The sequence below is a fragment of the Lactuca virosa genome, chromosome 1 (genome assembly GCF_052849685.1).
Source record: "Lactuca virosa cultivar CGN04683 chromosome 1, Lactuca_virosa_CGN04683_v6, whole genome shotgun sequence".
In the NCBI taxonomy this organism is placed as follows: Eukaryota; Viridiplantae; Streptophyta; class Magnoliopsida; order Asterales; family Asteraceae; genus Lactuca; species Lactuca virosa.
The window spans coordinates 173,307,512-173,328,810 of record NC_136426.1 but is presented as its reverse complement, the minus strand read 5'-3'; the positions used below and the strand labels follow the sequence as shown (position 1 = coordinate 173,328,810).

The 21,299-nt window shown below is 34.4% G+C and overlaps 1 protein-coding gene across 1 annotated transcript; it reads right to left on the bottom strand.

Annotated features, from left to right (window-relative positions):
• Positions 1–17,998: 17,998 nt before the first annotated feature.
• Positions 17,999–20,632, bottom strand: LOC145107450 (cytochrome P450 Tp9025-like). Its single transcript, XM_079044351.1, has 2 exons — positions 19,693–20,632; positions 17,999–19,017 (listed from the first exon to the last, which is right to left on the bottom strand). Exons 1-2 carry the CDS (start codon positions 20,605–20,607, stop codon positions 18,406–18,408), a joined length of 1,527 nt encoding a protein of 508 aa, XP_078900477.1. The 5' UTR covers positions 20,608–20,632; the 3' UTR covers positions 17,999–18,405.
• Positions 20,633–21,299: the final 667 nt, after the last annotated feature.

Below are 21,299 nucleotides of genomic sequence, written 5' to 3'. Positions count from 1 at the left end.
ACTGAAAACCATAAGCACAAAGCTTGGTGAGTTCCCTAACATACCACATACCATACATAAATAAACACATAATGGACCCCGCCCACACTCGCATAATGGGCCCCGCCCACACTCGCATAACGGGCCTCGCCCACTGAGTATAACAGACCCCAAACAAACCTACATATCGGGCCCAACCCACTAAGTATAACGGGCCCCGCCCAAAATCACTTAACGGGACCTGCCCAACATACAAATCATATAAGCACATACACACACAAGAGTCACACAGACATCTAGTATCCTAGCATCCCCGATCATTGGCCGTAATTGGTGCCTTAGACCCGCTGATCATGGTGAGGAAACTCACCTCGCACTGCTGAATCTCACAGATAAATCTATGGTTTCTGGCGCGCTAAAAAATGCCCGCGCTATAATCACCAAACACCATCCAATTAATAATTGGATCCTGACTCATCCTAAAAGTCCAAACTAGGATAAAACACCTTTTTACCCATCCTTATAATTGGCCCAAGGCCCAAGCCCAATCCAAATTGTCCAAAGGCCTAAATTCTAAAATAATCACCCAAGGCCCACTATGGTCCAATTTTCCAAATTGGGCCCAAACCCCTTCACGGGCCTCAAACCAAGGTCCAAAAATATTCTTAGCGCAAAACAATATTTTCATGGCCCAAGATAAATCCCTAGACTCCTAAAGTCCAAAATGAAGCCCAATACGGAAAAGCCAAACTTCCGCAGCCAACTGCTAAGTACGCAGGGCGTACTCAACTTGTACGCTAAGTGTACTCCCTTTAAGGCTTGTATCCGGCGCGTACGAGCTTGTACGCCCAGCGTACTCCCGTGTTTGGCCAACTTTCCTTCTCCAGCACTTCATCGATTAAGTCCTTGTCCCAAATTCAGATCTGACTTCCTTAAGGTGGTTTATCATGTAAAGTTGCCAAATTTACGTACATGCATGACTTAATGGGGGTCTTGAGGTCAAAAGAGCTTAATATATGACTTAACACATGCATGAGACTAAAACTACCATAAAGTTTGCACCTTTATGCTTAATAAACTCTTAATATTCGCAAATCTAAAAGGATAAGCCCCATAAATGACTTTAACTCACCAAACCAACTCATAAGGGACCAAAAAGCATAAAACCATAACATGAAGGTATTTAAGCATACAAAGATCAAGGTTGATGCTTTATACCTTCTTGCATTTGAGGAAGGTGCCTAATCTCTGGATCCTCAAGCTTAAGCTCCAACAAAGCTTCTTCACCAACTCCTTCTACCAAAGGCACCAACTAACCAAAGATACACCCAAAAAGCTCAAGAACACTCAAAGATGCTATTAGGATTCGAGATTAGGGTTTTAGGACAAAGGAGGATGATAAAGAGGCCAACTCTTGGGACTTAAGGTGGTTATAAACGGTACAACACCCTAAAATTAGGTTTTCATTAGACCACTCGTACGCCCTACGTAACCCTCGTACACCCAGCATACGAGGCTCGAACCCGCGATCCATTCTCCCCATTAGTACACTAATCGTACACATGTGGCATGCCCCGCGTACTAACCTCAAGGACCAAAAATGCAATATTTAAAATTACAAGGGCAAAAAGGAAACATAACCATTCAAGCGTTACAAATGATGTCTTCCATACTGACAAGATGCTTTCCTCTGTTCTCCTAGGATATTTAAGAAGGTTCTTGATCTTGATTCGTTAGTTCTTGCCAAATTGATTTGATCCAACTTTTCATGATCAAGGCATACAAGTAATCAAATCTGGTACATGTCATGGCATATGTGATCGATCCCCTAGCAGAAGCATGTGGGACACGACTCATAATTTCTAGTTCAATAATAGGACGAGGACATTAGCATTTCTTAATGTTATCCATATTAACCACGAACTCCTTTCCAAGTTTTGGATGTTGAGTTTCCTCAACATTCCATGTACTTTGACTTAATACAATGAATCACATTATTCTATCCCTACAGATCCATATTATGTAGGTGTGTTGTATCTCCCATGTGTATCATAGCGAAGCAATTCCGATACCAAGCCAAGCTTTTACACTTTCTACATTATAACATAGCTTCCTATGAATCATACACCATTTATGTATGGTACAAGGGTGAATACAGTGCTCCCACTAACACTGACATATATGTGACTCATCTATGTTTGTCAAAATTCGAAGTCCTTGAAAATTCTCATTGAAACACAGATTCCAATTACTGCCACTAGCTTTGACATATGTATGCTAATCTCTATTTCTTGAAATTTAAACTCCTTGAACTTTCTCATTGAAACAAAGATCCCACTTGAAAAATTCTTATTTCGGTCGATAAATGAACTTATCAAGCTTACATATCCTTCACAACCTATCTTGGTTTGATTATGTGTTTTTTGCTATCTAGGCTTGTCACTTCTTGAAGATCTACTTACGCTTAATGGTTAGTGCCAAGTGCTTGATCTACCAAGTTTTGACATACATGGACTGAATCTTGCTTTCCATGTCTTCCTTCCATGTTGTAGCCTTTAAGGCCTACCATAGCTTCCGATAGCCGGTATACTCTGATTTCCCCATACCAGTGACTCGTTTACCTCAATAATATAAACTCTTATATGATTAGGTGTATGACGTTCTCTATCAGATCTATAAAAAAGGGTGAAAATATGTTAGTTTCCTCAATAGCTCTTTCAATTCCAACATTAAAGGTAGGTCCAACTTTAGGTTCTTTGTTGGTTAACTCTTCAATGTTATCAAGATCAGTACAACTCCCACTAGCCCTTTTGGATATCAACTCCTTTTCATGGAAGACTGCCCTTCGAGCAACATACACTTTGTTCTCAAAAGAATTGTTAAACAGTTATCCAAAATAATTGATGGCTTCTCCAACGAGATAACACATCTCTATTGTAAGTTCTAGATTGTCAAGTGCTTCACGGTGTGTGTAAGCCTTATAATCGTAGACTTCCATATGTGGTCGACAAGACAGAATCCCACTTTACATATCATATAGCATTTAATGAACCTTGTCAGTTGGTATAAGACAAAACACTACTAGAAAAACAACCTTTTACGACACGCAATGCGTGTCGTAAAACGCTCAGACGACGCGCAAATGTGTCTCAAGGAAGGCCCTATCATAACGAGAGACGACACGCTTTTGCACGTCGTCTACAGACGACGCGCATTTATGACGCGTAGTTACGACACACATTTACGATGCTCACTTACAACACACAATACGAATCAAGGAATGACCTGTCATTAAATAAGACGACACACATTTGCGTGTCATAACTTTACGATGCACGTTTAGGACACATATTGCGTATCATTATAGCCCCTGTCATAAATGAAGATGACACGCATTTGCGTGTCATAAACTTTAGCAACCATTTACAATATGCATATACGATGTGCCTTTACGATACTCTTTTACGCATATTAGAAAATATAGAAAAAAAATATATACCAAAACAATCAATTTCATCCAATAACATCATGTCAAAAAATTGTAATACATTGATATTAAAGGGATCTGATTGTAAATTGTTATTAAGAGGTTTTCCCTAACTATATAACCTAATAGTACATTGCTATAAAGGGGCACCTTCTTGTTTCAGTAACTCATCATTAAGCTGTCTAAAGAAGCTCTGAAACCCTTCATGTATCCAACTACTCATCATGTCTCTTAGCTTCAACTTACTGTCAAGAACAAAATGGGCTCAGTGTGTATCTAGGAACAATGGGGGTACCTGTGTGAGTGAAAATCAATATTAGATTACAAAAACTGCACAACATCATAGCTAAAGCTAAGTCCTGAGTGGTGCTTGCAACAAAAAAAAAACAGATAATTTCGACTTCACAAAGTTGCAGCATCTGAAGAAAGAGGATTTAAAGCTATTAATGAAAAAAAAATCCTTGAATAAAGTTAACATAAGATCGTGGTTTACAATAGATAAAATCTTTGATTTTAGCCTAGAAACCACCACCATAAGATGAGAGTCTTTGAATTGAGGAAGTTTCATCTTGAACCAATCAAAGAACACCACCTTCTTTGCGAAGATCCTACAGAAGAATAAAATGAGTATTGTTATTAGAAAGTGGAAAATAGATACACTAAAGAAAATCTAAATTCCATTTTAATATAAAGAAACCCAAATAACGAAGTAAAGGGCCAAACTCGTGGGGTCCACAGGGGACAATTGGAGGGATATGAAGCTCAAAATCCTTTTCTTCAACACGATGACCATTTTTGTTTTGTAGCAATTCTTTTACAATTTCTTTGTGAATAGCATCTAATGGCGTAAAATACAGTGTCAGAAATTACCGTTTCACCCCATCTTTCCTAAGAAACATGTTAAAAGGGATGAAAAACACCTGATTCTAAATTGAGGTAAATATCCTCAACCTATTATATATTGTAACACACTGAGAGATAGCAGAGTCGTTGCTGATCTGAAAGTTGAAAAACATAGAAAACAAAAGATAATGATGAAAAACAGTAAATTCATCACAAAACAATAATAAAATTAGTATGATAACAAATACAATAATTCACAGATCGATTGTAACCTTGCTACATTTTGTAAATATTGAAAACCAACAAAAATTATTCCAATTATAGCATTCAGCTTTCAACTTTTAGTTCAAATGAAAGAAAATTGCAAATTTTCTATATTATGTCGATAATGTAAAGTAGGGGCTATTTTCATCATTTTATCTATTTCTTGACGGTTTCTGAAACCTTACTATATCTGGACGGTTTGATAATGTTCACCTTGATGAGTGATATGATTCACATGAAAAAGTTAATGCGTAGTTGGCTTTTGGTTTGAAAGCAAGGAAATGTAAAAAATGAGAACATTAACATAGTCCTAACAAATATGGTTCCTGAAGGTGTAAAATGCATAGAGAATCATCTAAAATTACCATAAATCAGAAACAAAAGCTAAAGGTTGTATGTATTCATTTGTAAATAAACAAATAAACAAAAGCTTACATTTAAATTGGAATCAACATCTGTTATGCTTCCATCAACTTCCTTGTTTAAATAAGCCTAACCAAAGACCTTTTTCATTCATTTATTGCGAGGAGAGTATTAAAACATGGCAAAAAGTAGAAAAAAAATACTACAGTGAGTTTATAAACTTGATTTTCATATTAGGGGTGAAATGTGAATTAAAAAACCCCATTAAGCCTCCACTTATACTTTCATTTCCATCTAATAATATATATATTTTTTTGTATTTTAAATAAAGTAATGTTTTTTTACATGTTATTAGATGTTTTTTTCTTTTAAGAATAAAAAAGAAACAGGAAAATAACTTTATAGTCGCTAAAGTTGATCAATCTGAAGTTTTTATTTTTTCTGGCAAATAAAAGTAGAAAATGCATATATCTAGTGCATTTGTCATTTGAAGTTCATTTAATTATGGAATTGCTCATTAAAGAGTACCTACCCAATGTCGTAATCATTTTCCATCTGATTCTAAAGCTCTTGCATCTACTTAAACAGTATGGAAGAGAATATAATACATTATTGAGCTTTTATAACAAATATCTAAAACTAATGATGTTAAGTGAGAAAAAAATGTAGAACTTTCACTTATTTGCGTATTATAGCATCGTACTTGCAAAAAAAAAACAATCTTATTTGGACATTTGACTTTGAAAAATCTATCCAACATTCAGACTTCCTTTGTATTTCGATGACATTGCTAAAATTAGGTAGCTTTTGAAAACAACAACATTGTAAGAAGAAAAATGAAAGTAGGATGCTACTTTGAAAGTACGGTTGAACATTTTCCAAATACCAAGCACAAATCGCGACTGTTTCGTAAAGATTATCAATAATATAAGTAGTAAACATCGTGTGATTGTAGAGCTAAATGAAAAAGGGTAAAATAGAAAAATATAGGAGTTGCCCCAAATATATCATATGATTCAACAATGGCAATAGTTGGGAGTTGGTTTGAATCTCCATCACCTTTCAACCCAAGCAACCATCCCTGTAAATAGTTAAAAATGGTAAAAAAAAAGTCTCTTAATTTATTGCAATTCCACACAGTTTTTAATCGATTATAAAAACGTGAATGTTGGTGATTGTCCACCATATTTTGGCAATTTAGCTTTAACCAAGTATACTTTTTTTCCAATTGAACCAAAAAAGACCCAAAGTCCAAACATTTTCTCAAATTAACCATTTGACATGATATAACCGATTATATAATTAAGGTGGTGAAACCTGATATCCGAATCGAAAAAAATGGCCAAAATAAATAACCTCGTTGAGCCTTTCCATTTCCCTAACCTGTACTCAGCATTTCCAAGTAAGACACACAAATCTGCCCATTTATCATGTTCAATCACATGATTCTCCAATAAAGAGAATTGATTCAGGTTTGACCTTCATTTTGGGGTAGCTGTTGGTCGAGTTCAATGAAATGGTTACAATAAACCCAAATAAATTTATGAAAATATTATATAAACAACAAAACAAGCAGAAGTAGAAAGGTAAAATAGATATAAAAGTACCTTAATGATGAGGCGGCCATGGTAGGTGATACGAATAGTCATCATCAACATGATTTCCTATGAGCAGTCATCGATTCATTTACTTACAGGGTATGGAAGAACTTTATGAAACAGAAACATCAAATTGACTTGGTCAGAAAGTTTTTTTTGTTGGCAAATACCTATCACAAAGAAGCACATGCCTAAACCAAACCTAGAAGAATGATTGAACAAAAAGGGCAGGTAGCAATTGGCATCGTGACTTTTGAGCATGTCAGAATTGGGTTTTGGGGATCAACTCAATTGCTGATTTGAATAAACATCAACAAAAACTACAAAAAAAAGAATAATAACATAATACTTGAATACGAACCTCAGAAATGACGAATCGGAAGACGAAAATCTTTGAGCGTATCTCCACATATAAACCGAAATTGTAAGCAAATCGGGAAGATGATTGGATCTTTGACTCTACTGATTTTCCATCATGATCCAAATATATGTGTGTGTGCCGACCCTTGCTTCTTCCATCCCTCAAAAATCGATGTACGTCTCAACTTGTGGTGCGGTGGCCCTCTGCGTTCTCTGTGGTTCGTTTAAGCAGAATGGTTCCTGCGATTTTGTGGAATTTAGTATAGTTAAAAACTAACCCCTACATTCTATTCTAATATTGAAAATCAAGCTCAAGACAACATATAAGAGAAGAATCGAAATACAAACAGTAGCATATCATGATGGGGGGTTTTGTTATCAGTGTAGTGTGACAGGAAAGAATGGTTGGAGAAGATGGTCGGAGACACTTGGCGGTGCGAGATCGGAGGTTGGGTGGTGGTGCGATGCCGCTATGAAGACTAAGGCCCTAGGGCTTTTTCTTGCTAATTGGAAGAGGCAGGGGGTTTTAATTTTTGGGATCCAATAGGCGGGTGAAATCCCGCCTTAAAAACTCGTGTTTCATTAAAAAATTATAAAGCAACACACTTAGATAACACACATTCTATAAAAGGCGCCCTCCGCATTTCCTTTTTTTCTTTTCTGACACTACTTTTAGGGCACGGACAAATGCGTGTCCTCTATCCTTCAAATTTTGCAAAACTGACATTATTTTTTAGGGTACGCACAAATGCGTGTCCTCTATCAGCGCGTGTCATTGTTTGCACGTCATTAAAGGGCTGTTTTTTAGTAGTGAAAAGACCTTTCGTAACACTATTCATAGTACAATCCATGAATTGTTAGTAAGCATAGTGTGACTTATCTAGTACATAATCAATGAATGATTTGATTCTCAATCTAACTAACACTCCTTATGGTAGTGTTTTTGGTGGAGATAGATCGTGAGACTCTTTCTCAATTCCTTAGATGATCGATAAAGTTTTTAATGAGTTAATCACTATCCCATCTCATCCTATTGCCCAGTCGACTCACAATTTCATTTTATGAGAGATCTGAATACCTGAAAGGTACCAGACTCATGTTCATATGAAGTTGGTCTTACCTTGTATCGTGGTCTAATCTGAACGGTCCATTAGTGAAAATTAATTCCAACAGATATTCACATCACCTAGTGATGTATTCATCATCTATCTTGATAAACAAGATTTTCATTTATCACAAGACTAAAGGTCAAATGATATCCAAAATACAATCCAACTGGATACTTGGTAATGCACCTCTTATTTATGTATTCAAGAGTATTATTCCACAAATACACTTCACCCAAACCTTTTGGATATATTTGAATCAGTACGTATTGCGGTCAATCTGAACGATCCATTAGGTAAAAAAATTTCAACAGATATTAGCACCACAATAATACACCTTATTTAAAATTTCAAATCAACTTTGAACTAATGCTACTATACTAGTTTCATAGATTTCATGACTTTCTTCTACCATGTTAGAATGGTCTACATTTAAATAAGTCAGAACTATCTCATGAATCATAGTATAAACAATTTCAATTATAAGACCATAGACTAAACATTTGGGAAAAGAGTTTTCTTTTGATCCAATGAATAGTAGCAAGGGCTTGGCATTCACGAGCAAATTATCTTCTTCATGCTTTAGTCTTCTTACTTCATTTTAGTCACTGCAACATTCTTGTAAATGTCATTACTTAATCCTTAGAAGTAATTTTCAATGGTATTATAAATTCATATATCTGATTGAACACCAAACATATGAGAACTAGTTATCTTTTGATCATATGGATAGTAGTAGCATGGGCTTGTAAGCCATGACCAAATTACTTTCTCCATGTTTTAGTCCTTTCACCTCAAATATATATTTTGGATAGTATGTTTTCTTAGTCATTTCTTGTTATGGAAACGAATAGCTATCAGAACATATCTCAGAATAGGCCTTCCTTTTTTCGTTGGCGTTTGGGCCTAGATTAGGTTTACCAAAACTAATCGCCTTTTAACCCATGGGAAATTGGTTTTCTTCTTCTTGACACTTCTATTCATCATATTAAATTTGTGAGAGTGTTTTGAAGTTTGAGTTTCTATGATTTTCCATGTTAGTTTCAAAAAGAAACCTCAACATGCTACATAAATCCTTCATGGGCATTTCACGTTGTTCATATCAAAATGAGAATGAACTGATCATATGTACATGTCAACTAGTTGACTAACCCTAGTCAACTTCTAGCCCAAGTTAATTCCATTTTACTTCAATATGTCATTTTACAACGTAGACTTGATAACTGCTCATTCTGATAGATTAGAATGGAATGATTGGATGAATCTCAGGAAGAGCTTTGTCAAAGGCATGATCTTTCCTTTTGTTTATGAGAACTATTCCCAAACTAAAATTTTGACAAGATTTATCATCCTCATATCTAATCCTTTCAAAGATTTTATAGCAGTATTTAGTGGACAATGTTATAGACATCATTCAGTATCATTTTCCATTATAGTTTGTTTTACTTATCCTTAGAAAATAATCACCCTAAACAAAATTATTTAAGAAGGCTAGGATCCATATTTGGCTCCGTGATGTGTAAAGGGATTCCGTAAACACACCATAAAGTTATTTAAGTAGGAAAAGCCCTTTGCCAATTTCGATCACCACGAAATTCCTAGATATTTGAGATTCATTGACTATCAATGGCAAGTTAATATCAGATTATGTTCATCTCAAATTCAATGACAGGGTCGCCACAGATCACTGAATAGATGTTTAGTCATCCACACAAAATCGCATGGTCCCAGGCTTAAGTTACGTTTGAGATTCGTGAGTTCCACATCATACTTATACTCTCAAATTGACGTGCTGATTAACCACGTGGTTCAATAAACAAGTTATAAAGAGAATGTTCAACTTTTATGGATAACATAAGATTTAGTTTAAATATATTGTTAATTAACCATGCAAAATCGCATGGTCCCCAGCTCAAGTTACGCTTGAGATTCGCGAGTTCCTCATCATTCTCAACTATATTCTAGAGTGATGTGTTGGTTACCACACGAGCTCCATCAAAATAATATAAAGAGAATGTGTAATTTTCATGGATAATATACAATTCACATTCTATTAATAAAACGGGATTTTGTTTTATACTTGTATCTAGAATACTTTTAGATTGACCATTATCACCATCAAACCCTTTCGGTAACTCCATTCTCAAAATGCAATTGGGCGGCGAGGACGGTAAGCACGAAGCATATTAAAAACCGACCTCATTAAGAATCATAGAGACCTCCTTAAACTCCTACATCAGAATGGGTGAGCCTATTCATGGTAAGACTAATAATGTCAATATTTAAAACATACGAGGGTGTATGTTGTAACTTTCTTATACATATAATAGGCATAATTGTAATATATATAAGGAATAATATTAAAACTCTTTAAATTTAGGTGTCTATTATTAAGTCTAATTAATTACGAGGACACAATGTAACAATTAATAAATCACCAGAGGTTAATATTCAAAGTTATAACTCTCTATTATAAATAATATTAAATATTTAAATTCACTATTTAAATAATAAATAAATATTCAAATTCAAGCCTCTATTAAATAAGGTTTATTATTTTTCAGATTTAAAAATATTTTAAATTTGGTAATTATCCATATTTAATAAATCTTCAAATTTGAAAAATGAAAAATTAGGGAAACCTTAATCCGACAAGCTCACATCGTGCGCAGTAAGCTTTGACGTCGTGAGATGCGATTAAAGGTTTTTTTCAATTACGGATTTTTCAATATTTATGCTTTCATTCAATTTCAAACAAGCATTTACAGAAAATATGGATCTAGGGTGAATGTAATTATGAACGAATTGCTCTTATACCACTGTTGGATTTCTAAGAATATAATTAGCGCTTCCCGACTTTTCACAACCATTTGAGGTGGAGTAGGATGTGAGTGACATTGGAATAGGAGTTATTCTCATTCAAGGATAGCATGTTATCTCTTATTTTTCAGAAAAACTTGGGGGGTGCTCGATTAAATTATTGTGTGTATGACAAGGAGTTTTATGCAATTGTTCGAGCATTGGATCATTGGAGCCATTACTTACGTGCAAATCATTTAATTTTTCACTAGGATCATGAGTCTTTAAAGTATATTAACAGCCAGCGGAAGTTGAGTACACGACATGCCAAATGGGTAAGATTTTTGCAATCTTTTCACTTTTCATCCAAATATAAAGATGGCATAAGCAACATTGTGGCTGATGCATTGTCGAGACGATATTCTTTGCTAGTAACTTTGGTGTTTGATTGTTGGGGTTCAAGGCCTTGAAAAGTTATTATGTGACTGTCATAGATTTTATAGATTTGTTTCTGAGATATGTAGGTGGACCTGAAGGTGAATTCATGTTCTATGAAAGTTTTATCTTCAAATGAAATCTACTTTGTGTTCCGACGTATGCGATTCGTGAGTTATTGGTGCGAGAAGCTCATGATGGAGGAATGGCTGGACACTTCAGAATTACATAGATTTGGAGATCTTAAAGGAGCATTTTTATTGGCCAAAGATGTTAGGAGACGTGACAAACATTATGAACAAGTGCGTGACGTGACAAACATTATGAACAAGTGCGTGACGTGTCAAATAGCCAAAAGTACATTCAAGCTTGAATTATACACTCCTTTGCCAATTCCTAATCATCCTTGGGAAGATATATCGACGGACTTCATTGTTTCTTTACCTCGTAGTCACGGGGGTAAGGATGCGATTATGCTAGTGGTAGTGTTTTTCCAAGATGGCTCATTTTGTTGCTTGCAACAAAATTGATGATGCTAGTAACGTGGCTGATTTATACTTTACAAAGATTGTTTGTTTGCATGGCATTCCAAAAACTATAGTTTCATATCGAGATTCGATGCTTTTGAGTTATTTTTGGAATACGATATAGAGAAAGGTGGGTACAAAACTCCTTTTCATTACTTTGCATCACCTACAAACGGATGGCCAGGCGGAGGTTACGAATAGAACCTTGCGAACGTTGTTACGAGGGTTGGTAAGTAATACTTATAAAGATTGGGATGTGACACTTGTGCATGCTGAGTTTTCTTATAATCGATCTCCTACATTCACAACTGGGCATTCTGCATTTGAGTTTGTCTACAGTGTTAATCCATATCTTCCTTTAGATCTAATTCCATTGCCAAAAGAGGAGTTGGTTCATAAGGATGTTAAAGCAAAGTTAAAGTCGATGATAAAGTTGCATGAGCATATTCGCAAACGCATTGAGACTCCAAATGCAACATACAAGGATAAGTCGAATAAGAACAAGAAGCCTAATTTTTTTTTTTCTGATGGAGACTTAGTTTTGGTAGACTTGAGGAAGGAACGTTTTCTAAGCAAAAGAAAGAATAAATTGATGCCGAGAGTTGAGGTCCTTACAAGGTGGTGGGACGAGTTAATGATAATGCCTACAAAGTTGAACTTCCAGATGACTATGGAGCTCATTCTTCATTTAACATTGGAGACCTATTGCCTTATCTTGATGATGATGGACTAGCTGAATTGAGGACAATTCCTTTGAAAGGGGGAGGGAATGATGCGAATGTGAATCACAACCTTTCATAGTCGAAGTTAATTGTTGGATGCGAACAGGTAAGAATAGATGCGAATGATCGCCACGTGTGCGTGGAGTTTGTGTGGTCTCATACGTCAGTTAGCATGAAGATTCTCGAGGTCTTGTTTAGGCATGAATAATCCTTTACACGCAATTTCCTTTTATTTTGAAGTTTCCTTTTTATTTTGAAGTTGCTTTATTTTTGTTAAAGCTTGTATGGCTATAAATAGCCCTTAGCTGAACCTTTTTCATCGATGTTTTTGCTTGTTGATTATCGAAATAAAGAATCTTGTTCTTTTGATTTGCCTACTCATTCTTTTTCAATTCTAGATCGCATTTTCTAGTTTGATTCGAATTCAAATCAATAGGTCTTGATTTGTCTTCATCGATACTTAATCTATAGGTGTAGATTGTTTATGAAACTATCTTTTCTTGATTTCTTGTTGCGTAAGTTACATGTTTATTCTCATGTTTATGGTTTTAATCTTGAATATTCCGCTGCATTCTAAGTTATTGAAATCAATCCCTCCATACACACATCAGTAATAGAAACACAACTCTAATATTTGAAGCTTTGCAAAATGACATTTAACATCTATTTTTATAACTTGTGGAATGTTTTAATTTACTTTATTTTTTGTGACCATAAGAAATTTATTGAAAGAAGTTAGTGAGACGTTCGGGATTACGAAAATTATAATTTTATTTATAACCAACCAAAAATTTAATATGAGTAAACTTGCAAAATCTGTGCACATTAGAATATACTTAAAGTAAATTCAATACCTATCTTTAATTGGTCTGAGTGATCTAAGTTGGAGATAAGATTGCACATGTTTATGAACAAAATTCAAACAAGGGAAATGGTTCAATTTCTAGCTGTTCAGAAAGCAACAAACTTAATCTTACATCATGTTTATTTTAATCAATTGAAAAGTAAATTATATAGATATAAAAAAATAATAGTGGAACTAGTTATTCAAGTATTTAGTTTATCCATATATAAAACATTAACTAAAACATACCCAAAGGTCATAATTATTTGGTTAACCGTACAAAATCATTCAAAAGTTGAATAACGACAACTAAATAACCCAAACATATGAATTAAAAACAAAGTATTTCTAACAAAAAGACTGTCCGTTCAATCTCAGACATATACTAACTCGCCGTTCTAAAAAGAATAACCCAAACATTATATTGGTTTAGATGTATCATTCGGTCACCTTTACTTACATGTACAATTGATTTGTACATAATATTTTTTTGTCAACACACCAATTTATGTTTTATTTTATATGGGTTGTACAACATGCAAAAAATATATTATTGTCTTGTTTAATAAAAAACTATTGTGTACAAATCATCTACCAAATAAAACATCACCACTCATCTAGACAAACATAACTACAAACGAATGTAGACACAAAAGTAAGAGAAAGGATGCTGTCCCACTTGAGAACATAATAAACGACACCATTTGGCAACAAAACAAACAAGTTTAAGTGCTTTTGTGCAATGAATAAAGCTAGTCCGCACTAGAGAAGATATTTCAAAACAATCTGATTGATAGTCACAGAGATTTGAAATTTTAATTGATAAGCTCAACAACAAGGACCCCATAGGAATAACTATACATAAAGAGATGGCAATATAAAGGCCTACGACTATAAGGTTGTTCGGAGTGGGATTCGATTATGCTCGACGAATCCGAGTTGGACTTGACAAACACTGAACCACCACCTCGGTAAGCTCTACTCAATGTCGTATTCGGTGAGTATATACCGACTTTAAATGCCATACTTCAACCAATTAGCAACAAATCATTTTTAAAGTATTTTAAATAACTATAAATACAATCCTCATTCCTTCAAATACCCCATCAAAACCTTCTTCTATTCTCTCTTTAAAAATATCATATTCATCTTTTTCATCATCGGGTTTTTTTGATGTGTTGTTTGAATCGACCATAGAGGTCATTCAAGAGGTTGAACGGAAGATATAAGAATTACTACGTCAACAAAGTTCTGAAAATGCTCGCCCGAAAAAAATAAAGTTCATACAGAGAAATCGTGAGGCGGCTCACCTATGCCTCATGGAAGATTATTTTGACGAACACATGACTTTTCAAAGATATTATTTTCGTCGGCAGTTCCGTATGCACAAACATTTGTTTAAGCGTATTGTCAACGAAGTCACGGTAGGATGTCCATATTTTCAATAATGTGCAGATGCTAGAGGTACAGTTGGTTTTACTTATTTACAAAAATGCAATGCCGCACTTTGTCAACTAGCATATGCCACTTCCCCCGATGCACTAGATGAGAATCTTAGGATGTTCAGACATACTACACGAAAAATCTTTCACAAATTTTTTAAGTATGTCATGATATTGTATGGTCCACAATATTTGTGAAAACCTACTTGTAATGATGTCCAACAATTATATGCTCATGATTCTTCGAATGTGCACGACGTCACTGAAATGTTAGGAAGCCTAGATTGCCGCCACTGGGAATGTTGAAATTGTCTAAATGCATATCAAGGCCAATATATCCGAGATAATCATGGTTCATTGGTTCTACTAGTTCCCTCAATGCCATTAATTTTCTTAACATGTCTTCGTTATTCAACGACATGTATAACGTGACTACACCATATTTTTTCTTTCATATGCATAGACCGTCATATAGGTACATGTATTATCTTGTAGACAAAATCTATTTAAATCGTTCTTGTTTTGTGAAGTCCCTGTTTTGTACTAATGATCGCAAAAGGTTAAAGTCTAAGAGAGCTCAAGAGAAAGCTATGAAGGATGTTGAAGGAGGGTTTGACGCACTTAAAAAAGCATTGCCATATACTTAAGTACTCTGCACTTTTGGTTGATAGGAAAAAACTGAGTGATATGATGTATACTTGTATCATATTTTATAATATGATTCTTGAAGATAAAGGAAATGCAATATGTGAGTATAGTGAAAACGAGATCGTTCCACCGACACAAAAATTTGAGGTTGGAAGCGACACTATTACAAAAAGCCTAAAAAGACCCGGTTTTAAGCTTAATATAACCCGGTTTTCAATCGCGTCCCTTATAAGCGAGTCCTATGTTGAAATTCTGATATAACCCGGTTGTAGAACCGGGTCATATTTCCATAATAAAGACCAGTTTCATTACAAAAAAACTGGAGTTTTTCTTCTAACCCATCACCGTTTTTTTCCACCATAAAGGCCGGTTTTCATATAAGCAGTTGGGTTCTATTATGTATCTAGATTTTTTTTGAAATGGATATCGCAAACCTTATACAACCCAGATTCATTGCAACCGGCTCATTTAGCTGCTTTTTTTTATATTGCTTTTATTTAATCTTATAGACCTATTACCAAATATAATATGATATTCTATTTTTTTGCATTCAACAAGATGCTCTGTAGGTATAAATGAAAAATACTGTAAATTTGCATAGACTAAATAACCATCCATAGTAGATCGATAGAAACAACATCAAAGAAAAAACATGTCTGAGAATATAAATCCATCATTTCCATAATTTTGGTAATTTTCTACTACATAAAACTTCCATAAAAAACTAAAGAAAGAACATCCATGATCCACTTGTAGAGAGATTGTCCTAGACATCAAAACCAACTCTATATTCTGAAAAACAAACACAACAATAATGAGATTTCCAAAAGTAGAATGTTGTGAAATTAATAACTAACCATATATGCTTTTTTAAAGGACCATGTCATTTATATAATGATTCAAAAATTCTCTGGCCCATGTAGCTACGATCGAAACCAACATCTTTTCCTCAAAAGGAGTGTCATCATTCCAAAGAATACCGGACTATATGAGAAATAAAAGTTAATCTATTAATTAACAAAACAGAAAGTTATTGCAAATTTACAATTGAACCAATGAAAATATATTTAAAAAGTACTTATTTTATTTGGGAATCCATATTGTTTGGTCAAGACAAAGTCAAACATCCATCTCATTAATTAATGTCCACTCTCTAAAACACCAAGTTGTTGGTTACACTGAAGAATGGAGTAAAGAAGATGCAATAAAAGAATGCTTTAAAAGAAACAAAAGATGCAGTAAAAGAATGATTTAAAAGAAACAAAAGAAGGATGGAGTAAAAGAAGATTTGGAAGTAATCAAAGTTTCTTGACATTTTATTGTAATCAGCAAGTTGCTTCGCAAGTTGACTGTCAGAATTTTAGAAAGGAAAATAAGAAAAGCAATAAGAAGATAAAAAATTAATAAAGTAAAAGGAAGGAAAATGTGTATTACTTGGTTGTCTTGTTTGGAAGGGGAAGCAATAAGAAGATAAAAAATGGTATATTTCAATAACAAAGAAAGTCACGCCCTAATACACATCATCTTTTCTTTACATCAATATTGTTGAGGACATGACCAATTATAAATTTAGTGAAGAGTTCAACTCTATTACAAACACTACCAATATATGTTACTAACTTCCTTTATCATGTGTTAATGGAGGAATAAATAACAATAAACTAAATAATCCTAGAAATTAGTGGTATTTAACTAGATATCCTCAAAAATAATTTTATAATTATCTTTTGAGCTTAAAGTTTTAATTTTGTTTCATGATCTGTCAAAAAAAACATTAAATAATGTATGCCAATACATAAAACATTAAATAATGTATGCCAATACATAGTGATATGTTAAAAACAATGTTTTTTGAAAGTTGGGTCAGATGACCCTCTACAATTCGCATCCCATAGCAATAGAACCCAGTTGTAGCTATAAAACCGGGTCATATAACTCTGGAGAAATAAACCCGGTTGTAGCGTTGGAACGGGCTTGTTTATTTTAATCATTTAACTCGGTTTCATACTTTAAACCGTGTCATATTACTCTTCCTTTCATAAAACCCGGTTTCTACATAATATAACCCGGTTTTTTTTAGAAACCGGGTCCTATGTGGCGGGTCCTATGTAGCTTTTTGTAGTAGTGCGACGAGTACTTGATGAGACGAACAATAATTCATGATGTTAAGACATATCATGTTTTTCGTAGAGACTTGTCTGAACATATTCGGACCGTTGACCACATTTAGACAACCAATTTTCCGATCAAGATGTCCTTTAGGTTTATTTATATTTTGTTTTTTAATTTCTAGGTTTTATAATATTAATTTCAGTGTTTTGTTTTTTAAAATTCCATGATTTTTAGGTTTGTTGTAATTTCATTTTAAGTTTTATGAAATTTTAGTTTTATAATAATTTGTCCCAATTAATTATTTTTAATATAAATTAATCTAAAAAATAGCATTACAAACCTAATAACCCATGTCATGTAAATGACAAATTTTTACAGCAACATGGAAAATCTAAGTGGCCACTAGCAATCATGATACTACTCTCTGGCCTAAGAACCCACAATTAAATTCAGCAATACTAGTATCGCAACAACAAAGAATATACACATTCATCCCAACTAACAATGCTTTGAATGACTTATTACAAAAACAAGGGGAGATGACTGCTGAAGAAGAAAGGGTTACCGGACAAAAAAAAACTTGTGCTGAAAACTAAAATAAGTTTTATCATCACAATCACATACTACAGATTACATACACAAACATATATAGAATACAAGGCAACTTACGAACCAAAACAATGGTTGGTGAACTATCACGACCCTTTAGAGAACCGTTACAACTTTTGAGAATTAATTGCTACAACACCAACGATGTAACTGCCATCAATGAAGAACCGTTACACCATAAGGCTAACTTATAATCAACTCACATGGTGCAGAATGGATCCGTTTTATTTGTGGTGTCTAAAATCCTTGAACAAGGATTAGTTAATTTTATGGAGCAAAAGAAGTAGGAATCAAATGTAAGTGAGTCTTTTTTGCTGCTATTAATCCATCGGTCTCCGCCATATCAACATCTAGAGGATTTAATCCATCCGGGAGTTGCCAATTGAAGTAGTATAACATTTGCGCAAGGAAAAACTCGACTGTGGTCAACCCAAAATTCATGCCTGGGCACATTCTCCTCCCAGACCCAAATGGGATAAAGTGATAATTGATTCCCATAAAGTCAACTGAAGTATCTTCAAATCTCTCAGGCTTGAAGCTCTCAGAATCATCCCAATATTCAGGATCAGTAGAGCATGCCCATGCATTGATGATTAGCTTCATTTTCACAGGTATATCATAGTCATCAATTTTACAATGCTCCTTGCATACATGTGGGAGTAACATTGGTATTGGAGGGTGAAGCCTTAGAGTCTCTTTGATTACTGATTGCAAATAGGTCAAACCATGTACGTCTGACTCAATGATTTTTCTCTTCCCCTTGAAGGTTTCTATGACTTCTGCTTGCGCCTTTTCCAGCACATTCGGATGTCTCATCATTTCTGTCATAGCCCATTCAATAGTTACGGATGATGTATCAGTGCCTCCTGCAAAGATGTCCTACATCAATATAGAAAAAAGTTAAAATGTTTAGGAATTTATGAGCAATATCCATGTTCTTGGCAGACGTTTCTTTCACGTAGCCATCATTGCATGGTTATATATTGTACTTTTCATAGGCCATGCTTTTTGTGAATTGGGACGAAATGGGTCATTCTCTTGTGACATCCGAGGTTGTACACGTGTAACAAGAGATAAGAATAAAGATAACTTTTTGTTGTATTAAATGACAAGCTATCAATCATTGCTGTGAGTAAATTGACAAAATAACTTTGCAGTAATATTAAATCAAATATAGTGTAAAGGTGAATACGTACCATTGAAAGGAAAAAGCACACAATACTTAAACATAAAGTAACATTTTTTTTATGTGTGCATAAATTAAATACCGGTGATACGACATACGAGTAATGTAAAAGCATCACGTTATTTTATTTCGGAGGTGCTCTCCTTTATCTAAAAAAAAATCACAGTATCATCAAAACTCAAAAGCCCCAACCCAAATTGCATTCTCATTTCAAAACATTATTTTCATAACATTATAAAAAGGGGAAAAGAGCTGCAGTACTACAGTTTACTACATATTCGTTAATATTAAAAATAAGAAAATTGAAAAATTAAGTTCAAGTATAGCAGTGGTAAAAGAGAGAACATATTGACAGATGATGAACGTACCACAAAGATTGCTTTAATATTGTTATTCGTAATGGGGAACTCAAGATCTCCTTCCTCTTTGATTCTAAGAAGAACATCAAGAAGATCTTCCTCTTGTTCCCCTCCATCTCTCTTTCTATCATCATGCTCCTCCAAGATGTCATTGAAGATTCTGTCAAGAGTCTTGTGCAGCTTCATTAACTTTGATCTCAGTCCAAAAACCACGTAAAGAAACTTAAAATCTGGAAACAAATCCGCAACATAAAACCCACTATTTACTCTTGCAAACTCATCCAGGAACTCTAGGAGGGCATCCTGGTGTTTACAGTTTTTTCCGAAGGAAGCTTTGCAGACAACATTATTCACCAATTCCGTGATGGTTTTGTGTATGTTTATGGGTTTCCCTGAAGATAATCGGAGAAAGTTCATGAAACCGCGAAGTTCTTGCTCTCTTATTGGACCAAATGATTGAACTTTTTTGGCACTAAGGAGTTCTAAGGAGGCGATCTTTTTCATTTGTCTCCAATACTCACCATATGGAGCGAGGGCTATATCGGTGTTCCTATACAGTACAAGCTCACTCCCAAAAGTCTTGGGACGATCTGCAAGTGCAACATCATGAGTTTTAAGTACCTCTTTTGCTAGTCGGGGTGATGAAATGATAACTACTGAAATTTGGCCAAGTTGGATATGCATGATGGGGCCATGTTTTCGTGCAAAGTCTCGAAATGCACGGTGTGGGAGCAGTCCCGCTAGCTGGTGAACGTTCCCTATTAGAGGTAGCTTTGGTGGCCCTGGTGGCAGGTTTAACGATTTTGCTCCGTTGGTTCTCTTGTTGAGAACAAAGTAAAGGAAGAGGATGACACAGGAAACAAATAAAGAGAAAGCTATTTCGGTATACATTGTTTCAGCCTTAGCAGTAGGAAAAATGAACATCCTCTAGTAGAAATATATTCACATGTTTATGGGGCTCATATATAATAAAGCCGTGTTATGTGAACCATTAAAAAAAGAGAAATATGCCAAATTCTATAAAATATTTTTCAAGAAATAATCTAAATTTTGTTAAATGTTCAAAATAGTCATATTTTCCGGAATATGACATGACATGCTTCATGCTTGGTGGTCCTCTCCCAATATATGCTAAAAAGAAAAATTTATTTTCTTATTTTCTTTTACACACTAATTTTGTCGTATATTCCGAAAAACTCTCTTAAAATGGAAGAAAAGACAATACCATGTGCCCGTTATAATAAGTTTTGCCCTTTCCCATTTATTTTAGGTTTGTTAGTAAAATATACCTATGGAAAAGTCCATTTCTCAAATAAATCTAACATTAGGCTATACAAAATGCTATTTTCTCATTCATAAATAATATTTTTACAATGCCATCTAAAAAAATGTCAACTTTGTCTAGAAAACCATACTTTCTCCTACATATGTAACATTTTCGCATGTCATATAGGAAAATGTCAGGTCTATCCAACAAAATGTGTATTTTCGTAAAGGGAACTGACATTTTTTAATGCATATAGCATCTCTGAAAATACAATTTTATTAACGTTATTGAATTTGAACACTTTTTAATATAGCATGAGAACAAACCATTTACTAGGCAGAACAATGCC

Coding starts and splice junctions, on each gene's coding strand:
- LOC145107450 (XM_079044351.1), bottom strand. CDS start 20,607: ATGTTCATTTTTCCTACTGCTAAGGCTGAAACAATGTATACCGAAATA. Junction 19,018..19,692: donor ATATTAAAGCAATCTTTGTG/GTACGTTCATCA, acceptor ATATTGATGTAG/GACATCTTTGCAGGAGGCAC.